The sequence below is a fragment of the Tachyglossus aculeatus genome, chromosome X4, assembly GCF_015852505.1.
Source record: "Tachyglossus aculeatus isolate mTacAcu1 chromosome X4, mTacAcu1.pri, whole genome shotgun sequence".
Taxonomy (NCBI): Eukaryota; Metazoa; Chordata; class Mammalia; order Monotremata; family Tachyglossidae; genus Tachyglossus; species Tachyglossus aculeatus.
Genome location: NC_052098.1, coordinates 13,662,838 through 13,682,895, shown reverse-complemented (window position 1 = coordinate 13,682,895; position 20,058 = coordinate 13,662,838). Strand labels below are relative to the sequence as shown.

Genomic DNA, 20,058 nt, shown 5'->3' with positions numbered 1-20,058 from the left:
CTGTACACAAGAGATTTAAAAGTTGAAGCTACATTGGTTCTCTACAACAGGCTGATAAGCTGGCTGCCATGGTTTATCAAACTCCTTCATAAGTCACAGCTAATAGGATTGCAACCCATTTCTATAAAAATAGAATTTTGCAAGTTTGCATGATTATATGAAATTATTGATGTGTGGTGCTATTAGGAAAGTCTTCAAAAAGGAGCCTGTGCAGTGTAAGTAGCATAAGAGGAATTTTGACACAATTATGCATTTGTACAGGGAAGTGCAGTGAGGGGTTCTGGTGAAATCAGTGAAGGTGAATTTCATAAACCTCTATTTTATATAAGTAACTCACCATCTCAGTGCTTATTTGTGGCCCCCCACCCCCTATATAGTTGTCATAAATTTTGACTAAAAAGTAGTAAGAGGTGCCATCTTGGCTCTCTTGTTTAGTAAGTGGTGGCACACTTATTTTTAAAGAAAAATGGATGTTGCTGTGGGAGGCCAGGTGGCCACTAGGCCCATCATGCCCCAATAACTGAGAGCTGGCTGTGTGGTGGTGGTTGTGGTCGTGATCTACTAAAAGCTCTGGGCACAGTTCTCATTTTATCGATTAGGAAACTGAGCCCGGGGAGTTTATGTGATTCATTGGTTTTCTCTTTTGCCATGGCAGTAGTATAGTTTAGAATTCAGGGCTCTCAGGCTCCCACAGTCTATTGCTGAACCTGTGGTGCTCCTGTGCTTCCCTTCCCTTATAAAGCATTCTAGCACCATCAGCCGTCTTAGTTACCTGCTACCTTAATATTTTAATGCCTTTTCCCATCTCTCTCCCTTTCTGTTGATATCCCCTCTCATTCTTTTGTCCTACCAACTTTGCCGTGATGCCTTACATTCATGGACATTCTAGCCCTAATACAAAAATGGTGAAATTCAAGAAAGGAGACAACGTGGGCCTTCGCCTGGCTGGTGGCAATGATGTGGGGATATTTGTTGCTGGCATTCAAGAAGGCACTTCAGCTGACGAAGAAGGCCTACAGGAAGGAGACCAGATTCTAAAGGTAAATGATGTTTATCAAAAGAACTCTGTCCTGGGCTCTGATTGCACAGTTCACTGTAGACTGTATCTCCTTCAGACTAAGTGCCTTGTGGGAGGGAAACATGTCGACCAAATCTGTTTTATTGTACTTTCCCAAGTGCTTAGTACAGTGATGATGATGATGGTATTTGTTAAGTGCTTACTATGTGTCAAGCACTTCTAAATACTGGGGTAGATACAAGCTAATCAGGTTGGACACAGTCCCTTTCCCACATGGTGCTCACTGTCTTAATCCCCATTTTACAGTGAGGTAACTGAGGCACAGAGAAATGAAGTGACTTGCCCAAAGTCACACAGCAGACAAATGGCAGAGCTGGGTTTAGAACCCAGGACCCTCTGACTTCCAGGCCTGTGCTGTATTTATTAGGCCACACTGCATCTCTGGTACTTTCACACAGTAAGCGCTCCATAAATACAATGGATTGATTGGAATAGTTGAGATGTTTAGTTTCTGAGATAGGGTTTGGGTATTTAGGGCATAAGGATACCCTTATGAAGGGAATATTTTTGCAGTTGATGCTCTATGTAGCTATTAATTGTAAGTTCCTTAAGTTTTCTAGGGAAACTTTCGAGAAGCAGCATAGCTTAGTGAATAGAGCACAGGCCTGAGAGTCAGAAGGACCTGGGTTCTAATCCCGGCTCTGTCACTTGTCTGCTGTGTGACCTGAGGCAAGTCATTTAACTTCCCTGTACCTCAGTTACCTTGTCTGTAAAATGTGGATCAAGACTACAAGCCCTACATTGGACATGGACTGTGTCCAACCTGATTTGCTTGTATCTACCCCCAGTGCTTCGTACAGTGCCTGGCACATAGTAAGCATTTAACAGAATGCCTTTTAAAAAAACATAGGCTAAAATAAAGTATGTTCTTATTTGTCTGGAGCTTTGGGGACAGTGAAATACTGGCAATTTTATTGTACACTTAGGTATTTCCAAAGATGAAGTTGCCCATGCTAAAAAATTGCATTTGAAAATAGTAAGTGGTCCTAGGAGACTCCTCTCATAATTGTATCATCATTAGGATATATGTCAGTGATGACAAGCTGTCCCTATGCTAGGTGGACCATTGGTCTGAGCAGTAAAAGTACTATGGCCACAGAGAAAATTTCATTTACCAACTCATAAATAATCAGATTCATACCAGAAATTAAGTTTTCTAATTGCGGTGGGGACAGTGTGGGTAGTGAAATGAAATAAACTAGGAATTCTTGAACACTTGCTTGTTAAGGTTCTGAGGTTTCACAGGTAGACAGTTTACACTAAAGAAAAAAGCTCTCAGTTTCTGACAAGAAAAGTGATGAAGACATCTAGGGAGAACCTCAGATCGTTCCATGTGTCTGGTGCTAAAGCCTGAGTGGTCATTGTGATGGGTGTAAAGAGGTCAAGTTCAACATTTATAGTTTATTTATTAACATTTATTATGAAAGTGTTTTCCTATCATCGTCCTGGTAACGCAGGAGGAGCTGTGGGAACTAGTTTCTTTTGAAGTGGTTCTGTGTAGAAGCTGGGCAATAGATGAAAACATAATTCTTAATGCCCAGTTTAATTTTGTGTTCAATGCAAAGGATGTCCTTAGTTTTGCAAAGAAAAATACAGCATTTTCTGGATTCTTCTGAGGCCAAGGGACTCCTCAATTGAATGATTGAACTGGAAGGTAGAAGGCACAGAGCAGACACAGATACTCTACTACTAAGTAGCTAATGAAAGAGTGTTTGTTGCAAAGTGTTATACTTTATAACCTTAAGTATAAAAATACTGGAGTTAATTTATTTTGAGGTTGCTCTCCTTGGGGCCTACTGACTGATGTGGAAGTAGGACATAAATTATTTTCCTACACAGTTTGTCTATCCTGCCTCCAGTTCTTGTTTGCCTCTTGAGTTTATAAAGGTGAAGAGGTGAGATGTGATGAAGCAGAAGCAATATGATGTAATAAGTGTACTTTGTAGGTAACAGGAGCATCTTGGTTCCTGGCGCAATGTGCTCAGATTGATTATCTCGTTGTGCTGTGAGTTCTTTTGTGGTAGCTTTTGTTCCTACTCTCTTTCATGTAGTCCATTACTTCTCTAAAAGTTGTGGAGTTTTTTTGTTTTGTTTTTTCTGGAGGGAAGGAGGGGAAACTTCCCAGTAATAAAATTTGATTAGCTAATTGAACTGGGAGCAGGTAATGTTTTTTAAAAAGACAGTGGCATCACTTCATCAGTATATAGTAAAGCAAAATGGGATATATGGGAAGCAGCATGGCCTAGAGGAAGGAGCCTGAGCTTGAGAGTCAGAGAACCTAATTCTGACTCTGTCACTTGCATGCTGTGGGAACTTGGGCAAATTCCTTAATTTGGGGCTCAGTTTCCTCATCTGTAAAATGGGGAGTTAATATTTGTGCTCACTCCCCCTTAGACTGGGAGCCCCATGTGGAGCAGGCACTGTGTCTGACCTGATTATCATCTGTCTACCCCAGTTCTAAGTACAGTGCTTGCACATAGTAAGCACTTGACAGATACCACAATTATCATTATTGCTTAAGCCTGCACACAGATTGATTTTTCTTTCTGTAAGTGAAAGGGTTGCATTTCAGAGCAACTCCATGAGCTCCGTGTGGGACAGGGCCTGTTGGACCTGATCAACTTGTATCTACCCCAGCGCTTAGAAGAGTGCTTAGCACTTAGTAAGCACTTAATAATAATAATAATAATGGTATTTGTTAAGCACTTACTATGTGCAAAGCACTGTTCTAAGCGCTGAGGGGGATACAAGGTGATAAGGTTGTCCCACGTGGAGCTCACAGTCTTAATCCCCATTTTACAGATGAGGGAACTGAGGCACAGAGAAGTTAAGTGGCTTGCCCAAAGTCACACAGTTGACAAGTGGTGGAGCCGGGATTAGAATCCACGACCTCTGACTCCCAAGCCCGTGCTCTTTCCACTGAGCCACACTGCTTCAACAAATACTATAATTAGTCTACCTGGGTCAGGGTGCCATTTCTTAATCAGTCACATATTTCTAGGAATTAAAGGGACCTTAGAAGGTCATCTGGTCGTCTCCCTGCCTCCAACCATCAGATTTGATGCTCCATAGAAGGTTCCACAGTCTATACCATCCACAAGTCTCACTGTAAAAGAAAGTGTTTTGAGTTCCTTCTATGAATTATTTATCTGACAATCTCATACCTTTAATTCTTTTTTTATAATCTATAAAATCATTCAGTGGTATCTGAGTGCGTACTCTTTGCAGAGCACTGTACTAAGCGCTTGGGAGAGTATAATACAATAGATTTGGTCAAGATAATCCCTGTCCACAAGGAGCTCACAATAATTGTTATTCTTAAATAAAGATGACTCTGATGGTGAGATTCCACCCTTGTGTGTTGCTGTGAGAATGTCTTCTGCTCTACCCAAGAACATATAGGGTACCCTTTTCGAGCTCCATGCCCATATGGGGGTACATATTGCAGCCCTAGGAGGAGTTTGAACAACAAGTGACCTGTTGAATGGCACTGCAGCCTCCCTACAATCAAGGACCAGAATGAGGCTTACATACAACTTTTGTTCAGGGTTGTGTGGGGGGAGATCAGCAAATATATCTGCCAATAGGGTATGTTTTTGATAGGTTTTGCTAAAGTGGGATGGGATTGGACTGAACCTCCTACACATTCTTGCCCAGTCCCCCTGTGGCCAACAGCACATCTTGTAAGATGACTGATGGGGATATCAGATGCAGTCTAGGGTTATGTAAAATTATCTCTATGAGACTTCATTAGCAACAGACACTACTATGCTTTCACCTTTCCATAAACTTCTGTGGAGTATGACGGGAGATTTTTTTTTTCCCCCATGCAATTTCAGGTTCAAAAATATTTCAAGATTCAGAACCAAAGCTATAAAGTGTTATTTCCTTCTTCCTCAATTCCATTTTCCTTAGCCCATGAAAGAGTTGAGTGTGTTTTTAATAACAGCAGGTAATATGGTAGTCTGTGTACAATGGATATGCAGCAGATGTTATCAACTGCCTAAATCACACAGTAAAAAGTTAGAAATGTTCAGGAAAAGTTCTTTTCTGCGTGAAGGAGGAAAAATTATACCAACTACATCCATCAAGCACACCACAAATGTAATTTAAAAGGTTACTTTGGAAAGATAAGTGATGCTTAGCACAGTGCTTGGTACATAGCATGAACTTCGTAAATGCCATAACTAATGAGGGCTGAATGATCTTGGTTCAGTATACGTAAGAAAAGATCTCCTGGGGAGCAGCAAACTGTTCATTTCTAGTGAAGGTAAGTAGTGGTTTTGTGAGAGCACTTTCCTTGAAATAATGAAACTTGATTTATTTTTAAAGCATTTGAAGTACTTTACTCCCCAAAAGAAAGGAACTATGTAAGTATAATTCAATACTACAACAATGTCACTTGTATTCTAGGACTTTAATGCTGTAATTTGGGGTGGGGAGTTGGTACTGTTCATATAAATGATGTTAGAGACACAGGCTACCACAGAAGTACACCTTTATCCTCTTATCCCTTGTGCATCAGGTAAACACACAAGACTTCAGAGGCTTGGTTCGAGAAGATGCAGTTCTTTATCTACTAGAGATCCCCAAAGGTGATACAGTGACTATCTTGGCCCAGAGTAGAGCTGATGGTAAGTAACTAGTTTTCGTATTAGGAAACAAGCTTGTTTACCCACTATGTATAATAACGTGAAGGAGAACCAGAGAAAGATGTTTGTCTTGTCTTATGCTGTTGAGTCGTCTCTGACCCATAGCGACACCATGGACACATCTCTCCCAGAACACCCCACCTCCATCTGCAATCGTTCTGGTAGTGTATCCATAGAGTTTTTGTGGTAAAAAATATGGAAATGGTTTACCATGCCGCTGCTGCCCCGAACAGGAGAGTCTAGCTGATTGCCTTCCACTCACTAGCCACTGGCCAAGCTAGGAATGAAATGAGTATGTCTCTGCTTGACTATCCCTCCCATAGTCGAGATTGGTAGAGTACTGGAAACTCCAGGTGTGACCCTGAGAGGGTGAAAGGTATTTGGCTTTGTTGAAATTCGTTGGAAGGTGGACTATATAAGAGGACCCAGTATTTCATTGAGGCTAAAGAAATGCAAGATACTTGGTTCAAAGGGAGGGGAATCCATATTTTTTTAAGTGACCCATAAAATGTAGTCTTATGCCAAAATGCGTGAAAGAAAAGTTTTGAAGAGATTTTGGAATAATTCAATTTTGTGTTAAGCTCATGTTGGTTTAGGTGGTGGTGTATTTTTTGGGTCCCTTCTTCCCATACCCCCTTGAGTATGTCAGTGACAGGAGGAAGACATATTCCAAAAGAGCAAGCTACCTGGGCTAGTTGATCATTCTGTGTTTGTAAGGGGATATTGGATTATTGTAGAATATCTTATGGAAAACCCATGTTCCAATTAACTAGAGTTGTTGGGTGGGAGACATTTCCTGTACTGTATATTCCTTGTCTCAAGGCAGTGAAAAGTTTGCTACAGTGGTTTTTAGTGGGGTCAAAGGAATTGAGAGGAGAGAAAGAACAGTGTTAATTGTTTCTCGTTAATAGAGTTCGTATTGTTCAGACTGTTTCATAGAATGGTCCCCCAGCCTGTAAACCTACTGTGTCATAGCTAAATATCTTTTGTCTCTTGTCTTTTTTTCCAGTGTACAGAGAAATCCTAGCCTGTGGCAGAGGGGATTCATTTTTCATAAGGAGCCATTTTGAATGTGAGAGAGAATCTCCTCAAAGCTTAGCCTTCACCAGAGGAGAGATCTTCAGAGTGGTGGATACACTGTATGATGGCAAGCTGGGCAACTGGCTAGCAGTGAGAATTGGAAATGAACTGGAAAAGGGCTTAATTCCAAACAGAAGCAGGTACGTGATTGTTCACTCACTCAAGCACACATGCCCTTGTGGCTAGCTAGGAGACAACTTGAACATCCTAATTATATTTAGAATATTTTTGACTTGAACCTGTATTTTACTCCAGGGACAGAGGGCTGCAAGTTTTTCAGTCAGTTCCCTTACTAAGAGTATCAGACACTCTCACCTACACTATTATTGTGCCTCACTTTTACCTGGAAAATGATTTCTAGAGGAGCAGCTCCTCTGATCCTGAATTTGAGACAAACCCCTAAAATCTGATGCTTCCACGATGATTAAAAAATTTACATAGCAAAATAATTGATTTATTATGAAACAAGTATTCTATCTTGATACTTATAAAAATGCTAGGCATCTTCATCCTTTCCATCAAAGCTGATACTAGTTTCATCTCCAGAGTGTTATACCACAACAGAAAGTTACCCAACCAAAGTCCAGGGCTTAGAGTAGAGGTGTTCTGTTCTTTTTAAAATTTTCCTCCAAGAGAGGCGAGTGACTCTTTGTGAACTTTTAATTGTTCACATTAATGCAAGTGTCCCATAACTGTTGTGACTTAATGTGACCCGTTGCTTTCTAGGGCTAAAAATAGAGGGCAGGGGGAAAAGCTTCATTTTGGTTTTAAAGCAAATTTGTAGAGTTTGAGTTGTAGAGTTTGAGGGCTGGAACTAAGAATTAGTGGTATTTATTGAGTGCTTACCATGTGCAGAGCACTGTACTAAGCGCTTAAGAGTGTACACTACAACAGAATTGGCAGAAACATTCCCTGTCCATATCAAACTTGCAGTCTAGAGGGGGAGACAGACATGAATATAAATAATTTATAATATATAATTTAAAGATATGTACATAGTGCTGTGGGGTTGTGAGGTGGTGTGATTATCAAGTGCCCAAAAATCACAGATCTAAGTGCAAGAGTAGTATGTGATGCATTTTTCTGGAATGGATAAGTCCTGGGCTGGCATTCATTTTGTCAACCTACCCAAGTTCCTAGCCCCGTCCCAGGCACCCTGAGAGCCTTTAGCAAATACTTAACTGGCCAACCTAGAGAAAGAGCAAGCACTCTGTTTATATTTGCCTTAGCCCAGTTTGCCCAGGAGAAGCATTCATTGCCTCGTTTGGATCTCTCTGCATATTTCCTATAGAATTACTGCCCATTTGGCTGTTGTGACTTTTTGTGTCCTCACTTCTTCTGTCTCTCGTTCAGGTATAAATGTTACCAAACTGCCAGCCGTCGGAAAGCACATCTATTTAAAATGTCCTCTTTGTCTTTGAGCTCCCAAATAAGCTGATATGTTTAATTGGATATGGAGACTTTGTGGCACTTTAAGGAACTTAGTTCTTTGGTTTCTTTTTCCAGAGCTGACCAGATGGCCAGTGTTCAGAACGCCCAGAGAGATAACTCCGGTGACAGGGCAGATTTCTGGAGAATGCGAGGCCAGAGGTCTGGAATGAAAAAGAACCTGAGGAAGAGTCGGGAAGACTTGACAGCTATTGTTTCCGTTAGCACAAAGTTCCCAGCCTACGAGAGGGTTCTTCTGCGAGAGGGTGAGAGAACCAGCATGTTCAAAGATGACTGCCTATGCCCGTTGTACAGAGCCAACTACTACGTTTTAACAGACTCTTTTTCTTTTGAAATAATACCACCCTTCAGCTGGGAAGCACATTCTCTGCCAGTTAGAATTTCCCATCAGTCCTGCTGTGAATGATCTAAAGTTCCAGGTTTCCCAGTTTCTTGGGACTTTACAATTCTGCCCAAAAACAGGCTGTTAAGAGGCCAAATTCAGGTAAAAAAATTGCCTACTTGGATTCCCAACATGTGCCTTGTCCTAAACTTCTCTAGTGGAATATATTGTCCTTTTTACAAATTCAGCCTAAGAAGCCCCCCGGCCCCCCCGTGGACAAGCATACTAAGAAAGAACAAACTTTTCTGGCTTGTTTGGAGTTTTCACTGCAAAATTATGTTTACTGTAGAAGTGTTGAAGAGGCTGTGAAAATCAAAATCAAGGTAGACCAAAAGGATGATGATGATAATGGTATTTATTAAGTGCTTACTATGTGCCAAACACTGTACTAACTGCTGGGGTAGATACATTGTGAGCAGGTCAGACACAGTCCCAGGCCGTTATGGGGCTCACAGTTTAAGTAGGAGAGAGAACAGGTATTGAATCCCCATTTGGCAGATGAGGAAACTGAGGCCCAGAGAAGCAAAGTAACTTACCTAAGGTCACACAGCAGGCAAGTAGCAGAGTCACAGAGTATTTGAGCAAGTCAGCTGCTGATGCACACATGTAGTTCAGCTCCAAGAGGGTTAAAATGGATTCAGATTTGCAAGTGAACTAAATAAGAAAAATCTGTCTACATGTAGACCAGAGTGAGTTTGCATCTGTTAGTATAGTTTGAATCTGAGGCTGATGTGCTCCACCAAAAACCTACCATGACTACAAGGCTCTCCAGTTCCATCAGCAGATTAAGGAGGAAAAGAGGAAGAGTGCAGAGTACCAGGGTCTGTCTAAAAGTTGAGCTGAAAGTCTAGGGCAAAGTGTGGAGGGACATGTAGGAAAGAGTTCTGAGAGACCCAAGAATTGTGAGAAAGCAGGAGAAGCAGCCTGACCAAAGTGGAAAGAGCAGGGGCCTGGGTATCAGGGAACCTGAGTACTCAACCAGCCATTACTAAAGGTATTTGGTGTATTTATGTTCCTATGGCAGTGCACATTTTTTTTATATTTATTGTGGTAAACACAAGGTTATCAGATACAGTCCTCATCCTCCACAGAGCTCACATCAGATTTTATCCCCATTTTACAGATGAGGAAACGGTGCCCCATAGAGGTTTAGTGACTTCCGTAAGGTCACACAGCAAGCCAGTGGCAGAGTTGGGATTAGAACCTGGGCCTCCTGACTCTGTCCCATGCTTTTCCACTAGGCCAGTTGGCTTCAGGCCATTTGTGTATTGTTTTGGGGGTTTAAGCAGTGCATCCACAGCACTTATCTTTAAATCATATATTATAAATTACTTATTCATATTAATGTCTGTCTCCCCCCTAGACTGTAAACTCATTATGGACAGGGAGCATATCTGCTATTTCTGTTGTATTGTACTCTCCCAAGCACTTAGTACAGTGCTCTGTCGATAGTAAGCGCTCATTAAATGCGATTGATTGATGAGTTACTCGTGTGTCCTTTAAAGGGTTTTCTTATGTCTTTTAGCTGGTTTCAAGAGACCTGTGGTCCTTTTTGGCCCGATAGCTGATATAGCAATGGAGAAGCTGGCTAATGAACTGCCTGATCTGTATCAAGCTGCTAGTAAGTCTATCACTGGTGCTTTTTATTTAGCATGTCTTTCACTTCAATAAAAAAGAAACTGAATTTACAGCTAATTAAAATCCCTTAATGTTATCTTTTGCAGAGACTGAGCCAAAAGATGCAGGCTCTGAGAAGTCCAGTGGAGTCGTTCGATTAAACACTGTGAGGCAAATTATTGAACAGGTTAGACTATTTGACTCATTCATACAGCTGATTTAAAGCAAATGGGTTTTGGTTTGCTAGACTCAAACAAATCTTAAAGTGTGTGTAAGACTATTAATGTTATGAAGTGAACTTGCATTTGTGACAGTAGTTTCTTCTCTTCTGAGGGAGAAAATCATGCCCATGTGCACTCAGTTCTTCCATAACACATGTTTTCACTATATGTTTTGGATAGATAGCTGTTGGGGAATTAGGGAATGTTCGTGGAGCAATGTGTGTCTGACTAGACTGCAATGTTAAAAAAATTTAACATCACTCTTTTCATAACAGGATAAACATGCGCTGTTAGATGTGACTCCAAAGGCTGTGGACCTATTGAACTATACCCAGTGGTTTCCAATTGTGATCTTCTTCAACCCAGACACTAGACAGGGTGTGAAAACAATGAGAAACCGGCTGAATCCCTCTTCCAACAAGAGTTCTCGAAAGCTGTATGATCAAGCCAATAAGTTAAAAAAGACTTGTGCTTATCTCTTTACAGGTAAGCAGTATTTATTCTCTCAGCTTCTTCAGATAGAGGAACAAGTTTCAGCAGTGGAGGAATATAGATTCTGATAAAGGATATTTGTGAAAATAGGGAAAAATATAATCCTCACGAAGCTGTAAACCTTTACAAAGTTAAAGAATACGCTCTTCAGTAATGACTCATGGCTGCTCAAAACTCTACACTTTTCCTTTGAATCAAGATAGGGAGAGAGAGACAGAGAGTGTGTGTGTGTGTGTGTGTGTGTGTGTGTGTGCGCGTGCTCGCGCCCGCACATTCACGCATCTGCACACATACACAATGCATCTGTAAAATGGGGATTAAGACTGAGGCTTAAGTTGGACAGGGATTGTGGCCACCCCAATTATATCATATCTATCCCAGCGCTTAGAACAGTGTCTGGCACGTAGTGCTTAGCAAATGCCATCTGAAAAAAGAAAAGGATCTACAAGAGAATATTTAACCAAATGTGCAAGACCATAAACCATTTGATAAATTCAACTTTTTGTTAGATTTCCGTGGGAACTGTTCCCAGGGTAACTACAGTGTATTTGGCTGCCAGTAGACACTTTTGTTTGGAGTCCAGTGATTTTTAGAAAGTCACGGGGCTGCCTTTGGGTGATTAGGATGTAGGACAAAGTGAGTTTAGGGCATTAGAAATCTTTCCATGTTTACTGGTGTTAGATTAGGACCTTTGCTGATCTGATTAGGAGACAACCTCGCTGTTGAAGCTCTCCAAAGGGCAACCTGAAGTCAGACAATAGTTAGCCCCAGGGGAGGGGTCTAACATTAAATGCTGTTTCTCCTCAAGGCATCAGTTGCCAAGTCTGTCTTGCTAGTAGCACTTCTCAGTGGATAAACTGAAGTGCTAGATGATAAAGCTTTTACTATGTATATAGACAGATCTGTTCATGCATGAGCTCCATGTTTTTTTTTTTTTTTACAGTACAATGTATTCATGTCATCAGGGACGGGAAGCTAGGCTTTACCTCCTTTTCCTTAGTATGTTTGCTTCCTGAGCCAGCCTTGGGGAAGACCTGTTCATAGCCTGCAGTGGGCTGGCCACCTTCCCGTTGCTTGTCAGAAGAGCTGAGAATAAGACACAGAGGGAAGATTCTCTTGGGAGAAGCTTAAAAGTGTAGGTGAAGAGAGAAGATATGTAAAGAGGAGAGAAATTTGAATCCAGTGGCCAGTGATGTCTGTTTGATTCAGAAGGAAATGAGTGACCATTTGGAGGTGTTGGTTTAGCACACAGCTCTTAACTCAGTGTTTTAGAAAGATGATCCAATCAATGGTATTGATAGAGTGCTTCCTGTGTACAGAGCACTCTGCTAAATTTGGGCTGGGGTGGGTACCATGCAACAGAATTGGTAGACATTCCCTGCTCACAAGGAGCTTACAGTCTAGTGATCCAGGCAGGAAAATGTAGTGGAGATGAAAGAGGAGGGAGCTTGGAGGCAGGGGAAGTAGTGAGAGTGTTACAGTGGCCTAGTTGGGAGATGGCAGGAGTTTGAATAAGGGTTGTGCCATTTGAGTGAAGAGGAAGAAGGTCCAAGCACTTCATTAAACAGAGCTCTATACATGGTAGGTGCTCAAAAATACTACTGATGGGGAGATCGAGAGGTGAGGGAAGAGCTCTACATATATTCTCCTTCAGCAACTAACTCAGCCTTGCAAGTAGTTTAGGGAATAGGCCCTCCCTAGATGGAATATTATAGCTGCCTCCAATTCATTAGGCTCTCTCAACTCCAAACTTCCATTTTGACATTCAGTAGGCCAAGGATACTGTCTTGCCCTGAGCCAGAGCTGGGACTTGAAGTTCATAGGCAGCCAGGTTTTAGTTGGGCTCCCAGTCCATAGCTTCAAAGCAAAGCCAAGTCCACCAAACTCTTATTACACGAAACCTTACTTGGACTAAATGTGGCCATGCTGAAGACTTTAATTTATCCATCAAGAGTCGAGGGCATTTATCATCCTTGCTGTTTTTTAGGCGTGAGACTTAGAGTACAGATTTGTCTTTGTTGTATTTTAAAGCACCAGTGAATCTTTTGGAACTTCTGTCAAGTTTCTCAGATGATTCTCCCTGTATAGAAGTAATCTCTTTTGTGTCAATTGGCTAAAACCAAGTACTGTTACACAAAATGTCAGTGAGTAGTCTTAGGATCTCCCAAGCTGAATAAAGACACTTTTATGCTTATAGATGAACAGACTATCAATCAATGGTATTTACTGAGCATTTAGTGTGTGAAGAGCACTGTATTAAGCACTTGGAATTGTACAATACAACAGGGTCGGTAGACCTGCTCTCTGCCCACAAGGAGCTTATAGTCTACAGGGGAATGTTACATCTATGTGCATAGGTGCTCTGGGTCTGAGAGTGGGGTGAATATCATGGGTTTAAAGGGTACAGACAGATCCAAGTTTGAAGGTAAGGGAGAGGGAGTAGGGGAAATGCAGGCTAAGTTGGGGAAGGCCCCTTGGAGAAGTGATTTTTAATAAGCCTTTGAAGGTGGGGAGAGTGGTAGCCTGTTGTAGATGAAGGGAAAGGGAGTTCCAGGCCAGAGAGAGGATGTAGGCAAGGGGTCAACAGCAAAATAGAAACTGAGGTACAGTGAGCAGGTTGGCATTAGAGGAGCCAAGTGTGTGAACTGGGTTGTAGGAAATCACTGAGGTAAGATTATGCGGGCAAGCTGATTGAGTGCTTTAAGGCCAGTGATAAGGAGTTTCTGTTTTATGTGGAAGTGGATGGGCAACCATTGGACGTTTTAGAGGAGTGGGGAGATGAGGACTGAACTTTAAACTTTTTTTTTTTTAAAGGAAAATGATGCATCCAGCAGAATGAAGTGTGGGATGGAGTGGAGAGAGACAGGGAGGTCAGTGAGGAGGCAGATGTATAATTAAGGTGGGATAGGATAAGTGCTTGGGTTAGCAGAGTAGCAGTTTGGATGGAGAGGAAAGGGTGGATTTCAGTGTTGTGAAGACAGAACTAACAGGATTTGGCAAACAATTGAATATGTGGGTTGAATGAGGGAGATAGTCAAGGATAATGCCAAGGTTATGGACTTGTGAGACAGGGACGATGGTGGTGCTGTCTGCAGTGGTGGGCAAGTCCTGAGGAGGACAGGGTTTGGGTGGGAAGATGAGGAGTTCTGTTTTGGACATGTTATGTTTGAAGTGTTGGCAGAATATCCAAATAGAGATCTCCCAGAAGGCTGGAGTAAATGTGAGGCTGCAGAGAGGGAGGGAAATTTGGGAATCAGCTGAGTATTGGTAGTTGAAGCTGTGGGAGCAAATGAGTTCTTCAAGGGAGTGGGTGTAGATGGGGAATAGAAGGGACTGAGCCCTGAAGGACGCCGACAATTAGGGGTGGGAGGCAGAGGAGGAGCCTGTGAAAGGGACAGAGAAGGAACAGTCAGAGAGATAGGAGAAGAACCAGGAGAGGACAGTTTCTGGGAGCCAGGGTTAGATAATGTTTCCAGGAGAAGAGGGTGGTTCTCAGTGCCCTCTATCTTCATTCATGCAAAGGCATTCTAATTAGAAATTGAACCCTTTAGTGAGTCTGCTCGTGTATTTAAGCACTGCCATGGAATTAGGCCTCTGTAACCAGTGTCTATTCTAAATATAGCCTCTTTTAATCTATAACTGCTTTTCTGAAATACAGGGCCTTAATAACAATTTTTCCAAACTTACCTTTCCAGGCACAGAACTCCAATAGCCGGATGTTTAATTGTTTTAATTAAATTTGACATAGAGTAATTTGAAGTTAAAGTGTTCGTGGTGCTTATTGAAACAATGCCTTCATGTAAGGTAGGAAGCAAGATGGCAAAAGTAGTTCAGGTCTTTGAAATGGATTAATTTATTTGTTTTATTTTCTACAGCTACAATCAATTTAAATTCTGCCAATGATAGTTGGTATGGCAGCTTGAAAGACTCAATTCAGCATCAGCAAGGAGAAGCAGTTTGGGTGTCGGAAGGAAAGGTATGTCACTAAGTTGCCCACATTATGGCGTATGGCCTAGTGGAAATAGCATGGGCCTAGGTAGGAGTCTGAGAACCGGGGTTCTAATACCGGCTCTGTCAATTGCCTGAGCTATGACCTTGGGCAAGTCGCTTAACTTCTGGGCCTCAGATTCCTCATCTGCAAAGTGGGGATTCAGTGCCTGTTCTCCCTCCCACTTAGACTGTGAAAATCCCATAGGACAGCGATTGGGTCCAATCTGCCTGTACTGTATCTACCCCAGCGCTAAGTACAGTGCTTGTGGTAGATAATAAAGCACTAAGCAGACACCCCAGGTATCATTATATGATTCAAACTTTATCTTCCCCATTTTTGTTTTTAAATAAAATACAGTAAATCCACACATCTAAAATGAATGTGATACTTTTTGTCAGAGGAATTCAATTGAGTTTCACGAACAAGAAAATTAAGAAAAACAAAGCATAACGTGCATTCTCTTCAAAGGCAACTTTTCCTTTTTTCCATTCCTTTTTATTTTAACCAGTGTCACATTTTCAATTTACTTAACTATTCTAGAGGATTCCATTTGAGAGATGTAGAGACCCTAGAGAGGGTGTCAGGTGAGCAATGAAGATGATAAGATTGGTAAATGGGGCCCAAGAAAAAAAGCCGAAGGATGTGAATTTATTTAAGCCTAGAGAAGAAGATCCAGTTTTCAAGTTGTTTATTTTACGCAGGATGGTCTCCAGGTATTCCCCATCTCCACTAAGGACCAAATAAGAAAATGGGTGTAAAGCTAGCAATCAGGCAGACTTTGCTGGAAGAGTTGCCAAGTGAGCTATTGTAAGAGGTCGTGGAATTGCCTCAAGAGATCTTTAAAAAATAGGAGAGATTCTTCTAGGCCTGGGTCTGTACTTGAGGCAGGTGATGGACTATATCAGTGGTCGCTAAATGAGTGGATGTCCCTTGTGACTTGCATTAAGTGGCAATTTTAAGGTACTCTCCATCAGGTTAAGCTGATTTAAAATCATCATCCATAGCATTTATTAAACACTTGCTGTGTGCCACGTGCTTCCAAGACAGATCAGTCTTGCCTTTTGCTGTTCAAGAAGGTTAACCAGTAACCAGAGAGCCTGCACAAATCTAATCAACCTTCTGTAATAAAACCCTGTAGGTGGATGGGATGGACGATGATCTTGAAGATCGCATGTCATACCTAACGGCCATGGGAGCTGACTACCTGAGCTGTGACAGCCGCTTGATCAGTGACTTTGAAGACACGGACGGAGAAGGAGGCGCATATACAGACAATGAGCTGGATGAACCTACAGAAGAGCTGCAGGTTTCTTCAATTACCCGCTCCTCTGAGCCAGTGCAGTTGGAGGAGGTGAGTTTGAAGCGTGCCTGAAATTAAAATTCTCGTTCTAAGAACAAAGGATTTGTGGAGGTTTTTTGTTTTTTGGTGTGGGTATCTTGAAGGTATAGTGAATGTAACCTGAGGCTCACAGGATTGATGCTTATGTGGAATAATAATATTAATACCTTGGTTTTTGTACAGTGTTTTTCTTTTTCCAAAATGCCTTTCATATCAATTCATTTTTATCCTCTCAGCATCCCTCTGTTATTGATGTTCCTATTTAACTTTAATCATGTCATATGGAATTTTATCTGAACTCACTGTTCTGTGGTCTGTGTTCATTCCCCTCTGCTCCACGCTCATTCCCCTCTGCTCCACTTTCTAACCTTTCAAATTTTGCATAAATCAATGAGACTTCTTTAAATCAAAGTCCCTCTCTTATTCTTTTAAATTGGCTATTTCCTACTCCAAAATTTTTAGCAGATACTCGTAGGTACAGTTACATTAGCATCAACAGATCCATACAGAGCATATGCATCTTGTGAGACATTTCATTCAATCAGTCATATTTATTGAGCACTTTCTATGCAGAGCACTGTACTAAGTGCTTGGAAAGTACACTTTAGCAATAGAGAGAGACAATCCCTGCCCACACAGGGCGTACAGTCTAGATGGGGGGAGACAGACATCAAAACAAGTAAACAGGCATCAATATAAGTGAATAGAACTATAGATATACACATCAAAACAAGTAAACATGCATTAATATACATAAATAGAATTATATATACACAAGTGCCATGGGGCGAGGAGACGGGAGTAGAGTGAAGGGAGCGAGTCAAGGTGACATGGAGGGGAGTGGGAGCTGAGGAAAAGGGGGGCTTAGTCTGGGAAGGCCTCTTGGAGGAGGTGAGCCTTCAGTAGAGCTTTGAAGGTGGGGAGTGTGATTGGCGGATCTCAGGAGGGAGGGTGTTCCAGGCCAGGGGTCGACGGTGGGACAGGCAAGAACGAGGCACAGTGAGAAGGTTAGCACTCGAGCAGAGTGTGTGGGCTGGGATGTAGGAGGAGATAAGGGAGCTTAGGTAAGAGGGGGCAAGGTGATGGAGAGCTTTGAAGCGAATAGTGAGCAGTTTTTGCTTTATACGGAGGCTGATAGGCAACCACTGGAGATTTTTAAAGAGGGAGGTGATATGCCCAGAACGTTTCTGTAGAAAGATAGTCTGGGCAGCAGAGTGAAGAATGGACTGAAGTGGGAAGAGACAGGAGGTTGGGATGTCAGAAAGGAGGCTGATTGCAGTTGGGATAGGATGAGTGATTCTACTAACGTGGTAGCGGTTTGGATGGAGAGGAAAGGGTGGATCTTGGCGATGTTGGGAAGTTGAGACTGGCAGGCTTTGGTGTTAGATTGGATATGTGGGGTGAATGAGAGAGCGGAGTCAAGGATGACACCAAGGTTGGGGGCTTGTGAGATGGGAAGGGTGGTAGTGCCATCCACAGTGACGGGAAAGTCAGGGAGAGGACAGGGTTATGGAGGGAAGATAAGCTGCTGAGCTAATTTTAGGAAAACTGTGGTAGGGGATATAGGATAACTAGTTGTAGGGAGTTGGCTAAGCCAGAAATAAGGGGAGTTTGTACATGGGAATTTATGAAGCTATTAAGTTAAAAAAAAAAAATCCCTGATGCTTAATTTCAGGGAATGAGGTATAGCTGTAGGGCAAAGACTTGGGGAGAAGGATTGTTAGACAATATGTTAACTTCTAGAAATCTTCAGATCCATATGACACAATGCATACAATAGTAGGTAATAGCATATGTTCAGTCTTATTGAAACATGTTTGCTTTATATGTATGAGACCTCAGGAAGGGAAATAAAAATGTCAACTTAAAATAGAAAGCCCATTTGGTTCTTGTTCAGTTAAAATGGGTTGAATGTACAGTAGGTCAAATTTTTGAACCCAGAGTAGGTGATAGCACGCCAAGGAGCAAGGAAAACAATCAGACCACTACAGTGGTTTTCCTTGATTGGATGGATGTCCTTGTTGAATAATATTTATCTCTTGTAGAGCATAGGAAAACCCAGCCCAGAGCCAAGAGCTCATATGAGGAGAGCTGCCAGCAGAGATCACCTTAGGGATAATAGCCCACCTCCAGCATTCAAGCCCGAACCACCAAAGGTATGTACATGGGAATGCAAGATGGGCAAGGGAGGAAGGGTGAAGCTATCTTTTTCCAAAGAGTGGTACATTTAGCTGCCTCCCCCAAGAAGAACTAAGAATTTCTCCTTCTTTTTCCTGTGTTCTGAATTGGCTTGAATTCTGTGACCCTCTGCACGAGAACCTATAGGTGACTCTTTAGCACGCAGGGGGATTGAACAAAAGTGAAATCTTTAAGTGGTCAGATTGTCAGGCCTGGTAGAAGTTCTTGGGAGAGTGGAAGCTTGGAAGTGAGAGCTTTAAAGTGATGAGTCCAGCTTCCCAAAGTTCTTGGGTGAGTGGCAGCTTAAGTTACAAATATGTAAGCATTTTCTGGTGAACGCAACTTTCAGAATGTAGCTAGAGAACTGTGGTTTGCTGAAAAGAGAGATCCGGTCATTGTGACCATACTTAAACCTCATAATTGCTTGTTTCTCAAACTTCTCATCCTCAAAGAGGATGTGCACATCCAAAGAATGCAGCCTCCAAATGGCCCTCTTGGGAAGTATGGCATTTGAACTGTAAAGGCATCTGCATGAGTGAATTGTGGTCTTGTCTCATATCCCCTCTGAATCTGCTTTTATGACTAGCTTTGTCTCCTCTTTCCCATAAAATGTGTCCCTGTAATTTAGTCACTCTTTGTTTTTAGAAAAGCGACGGGGGAATAGGAAATAAGTGAGCTAACTGACATGATTCGTGGCTACTCATACAATACATTGCAACCTTTAAAAATCAAGGACTGACCTGGAATAAGACTGAGTGAGGCAAGAAGCTGTTCACCCAGCCTCCAGTTGGTTAACCACAGAGGTGGCGTGGGCTCTGAGTTGTCCCAGGGATGGGATTCTGGATTGGAGTAGCCCCAGGAACTTCAACCCACTCCGACTCATCCCTGGTCTAAGGCTGTTTGGGTCAAACTCTGGCCTGCACCTGGTGTTTGAGCAAGCCTTGGGGAGCTCGGGATGGGGATGCCACCTAGGATGATAGCACAGTTGCTAGGGGGAGGGTCAACTTTGGCCCACCCTGCATCGAAACCAATTTGGGGATAGGAGAGGGAGAAACAGGGCAGGCTCACCCCGCCTTGGCTGAAGTGCATGTTGCCTTGCATTACCATTAGAAATACAAAAGGGGAAAACTGTGGAAACCAAATCACTGGTTTAAAATGGAGTATTCTGTTGGAACCAGGAAGTAAACATGTTCTCTCTATAGGCCAAGCTCCAGAGCAAAGAAGAATTTTATGACTATCCTAAGTCCTACGAATATAAATCAAGTATCTCTGGTATCGGCAGTAATGAAATTCCCGTGGCAGTTGCCAAAGGACCCCCACCACCTCTATATGCAAAACCTGCTATTGCCCGATCGATTCTGAAGACCTCGACATCATCTGCCAATCCACACCCAGAGGATGAGGTGGTAGATGAGGGAAATGTGGCTGAAGAAGACACCACTCCAAGATCTGTTTTGGGCAAAGTTAAAATATTTGAAAAGATGGACCACAAAGCCAGAATACAAAGAATGCAAGAAATCCAAGAAGCACAAAATGCAAGGGTAAAAGTGGCTTTTAACAATGTTTCAACCCTCACATC

At 42.2% G+C, this 20,058-nt stretch overlaps 1 protein-coding gene across 5 annotated transcripts in view; it reads left to right on the top strand.

The window, feature by feature from the left end:
- TJP2 (tight junction protein 2) overlaps positions 1-20,058 on the top strand; it is a 123,767-nt gene that overhangs the window by 100,632 nt on the left and 3,077 nt on the right. For all 5 annotated transcript variants that reach the window (XM_038769385.1, XM_038769387.1, XM_038769386.1 and 2 more), the window contains 11 exons: positions 890-1,040; positions 5,604-5,712; positions 6,740-6,950; positions 8,317-8,504; positions 10,167-10,262; positions 10,366-10,445; positions 10,755-10,965; positions 14,847-14,947; positions 16,101-16,313; positions 18,347-18,457; positions 19,682-20,020. In XM_038769385.1, the coding sequence (XP_038625313.1) occupies positions 890-1,040; positions 5,604-5,712; positions 6,740-6,950; positions 8,317-8,504; positions 10,167-10,262; positions 10,366-10,445; positions 10,755-10,965; positions 14,847-14,947; positions 16,101-16,313; positions 18,347-18,457; positions 19,682-20,020 (1,810 nt within the window). The remainder of the gene's footprint in view (positions 1-889; positions 1,041-5,603; positions 5,713-6,739; positions 6,951-8,316; positions 8,505-10,166; positions 10,263-10,365; positions 10,446-10,754; positions 10,966-14,846; positions 14,948-16,100; positions 16,314-18,346; positions 18,458-19,681; positions 20,021-20,058) is intronic.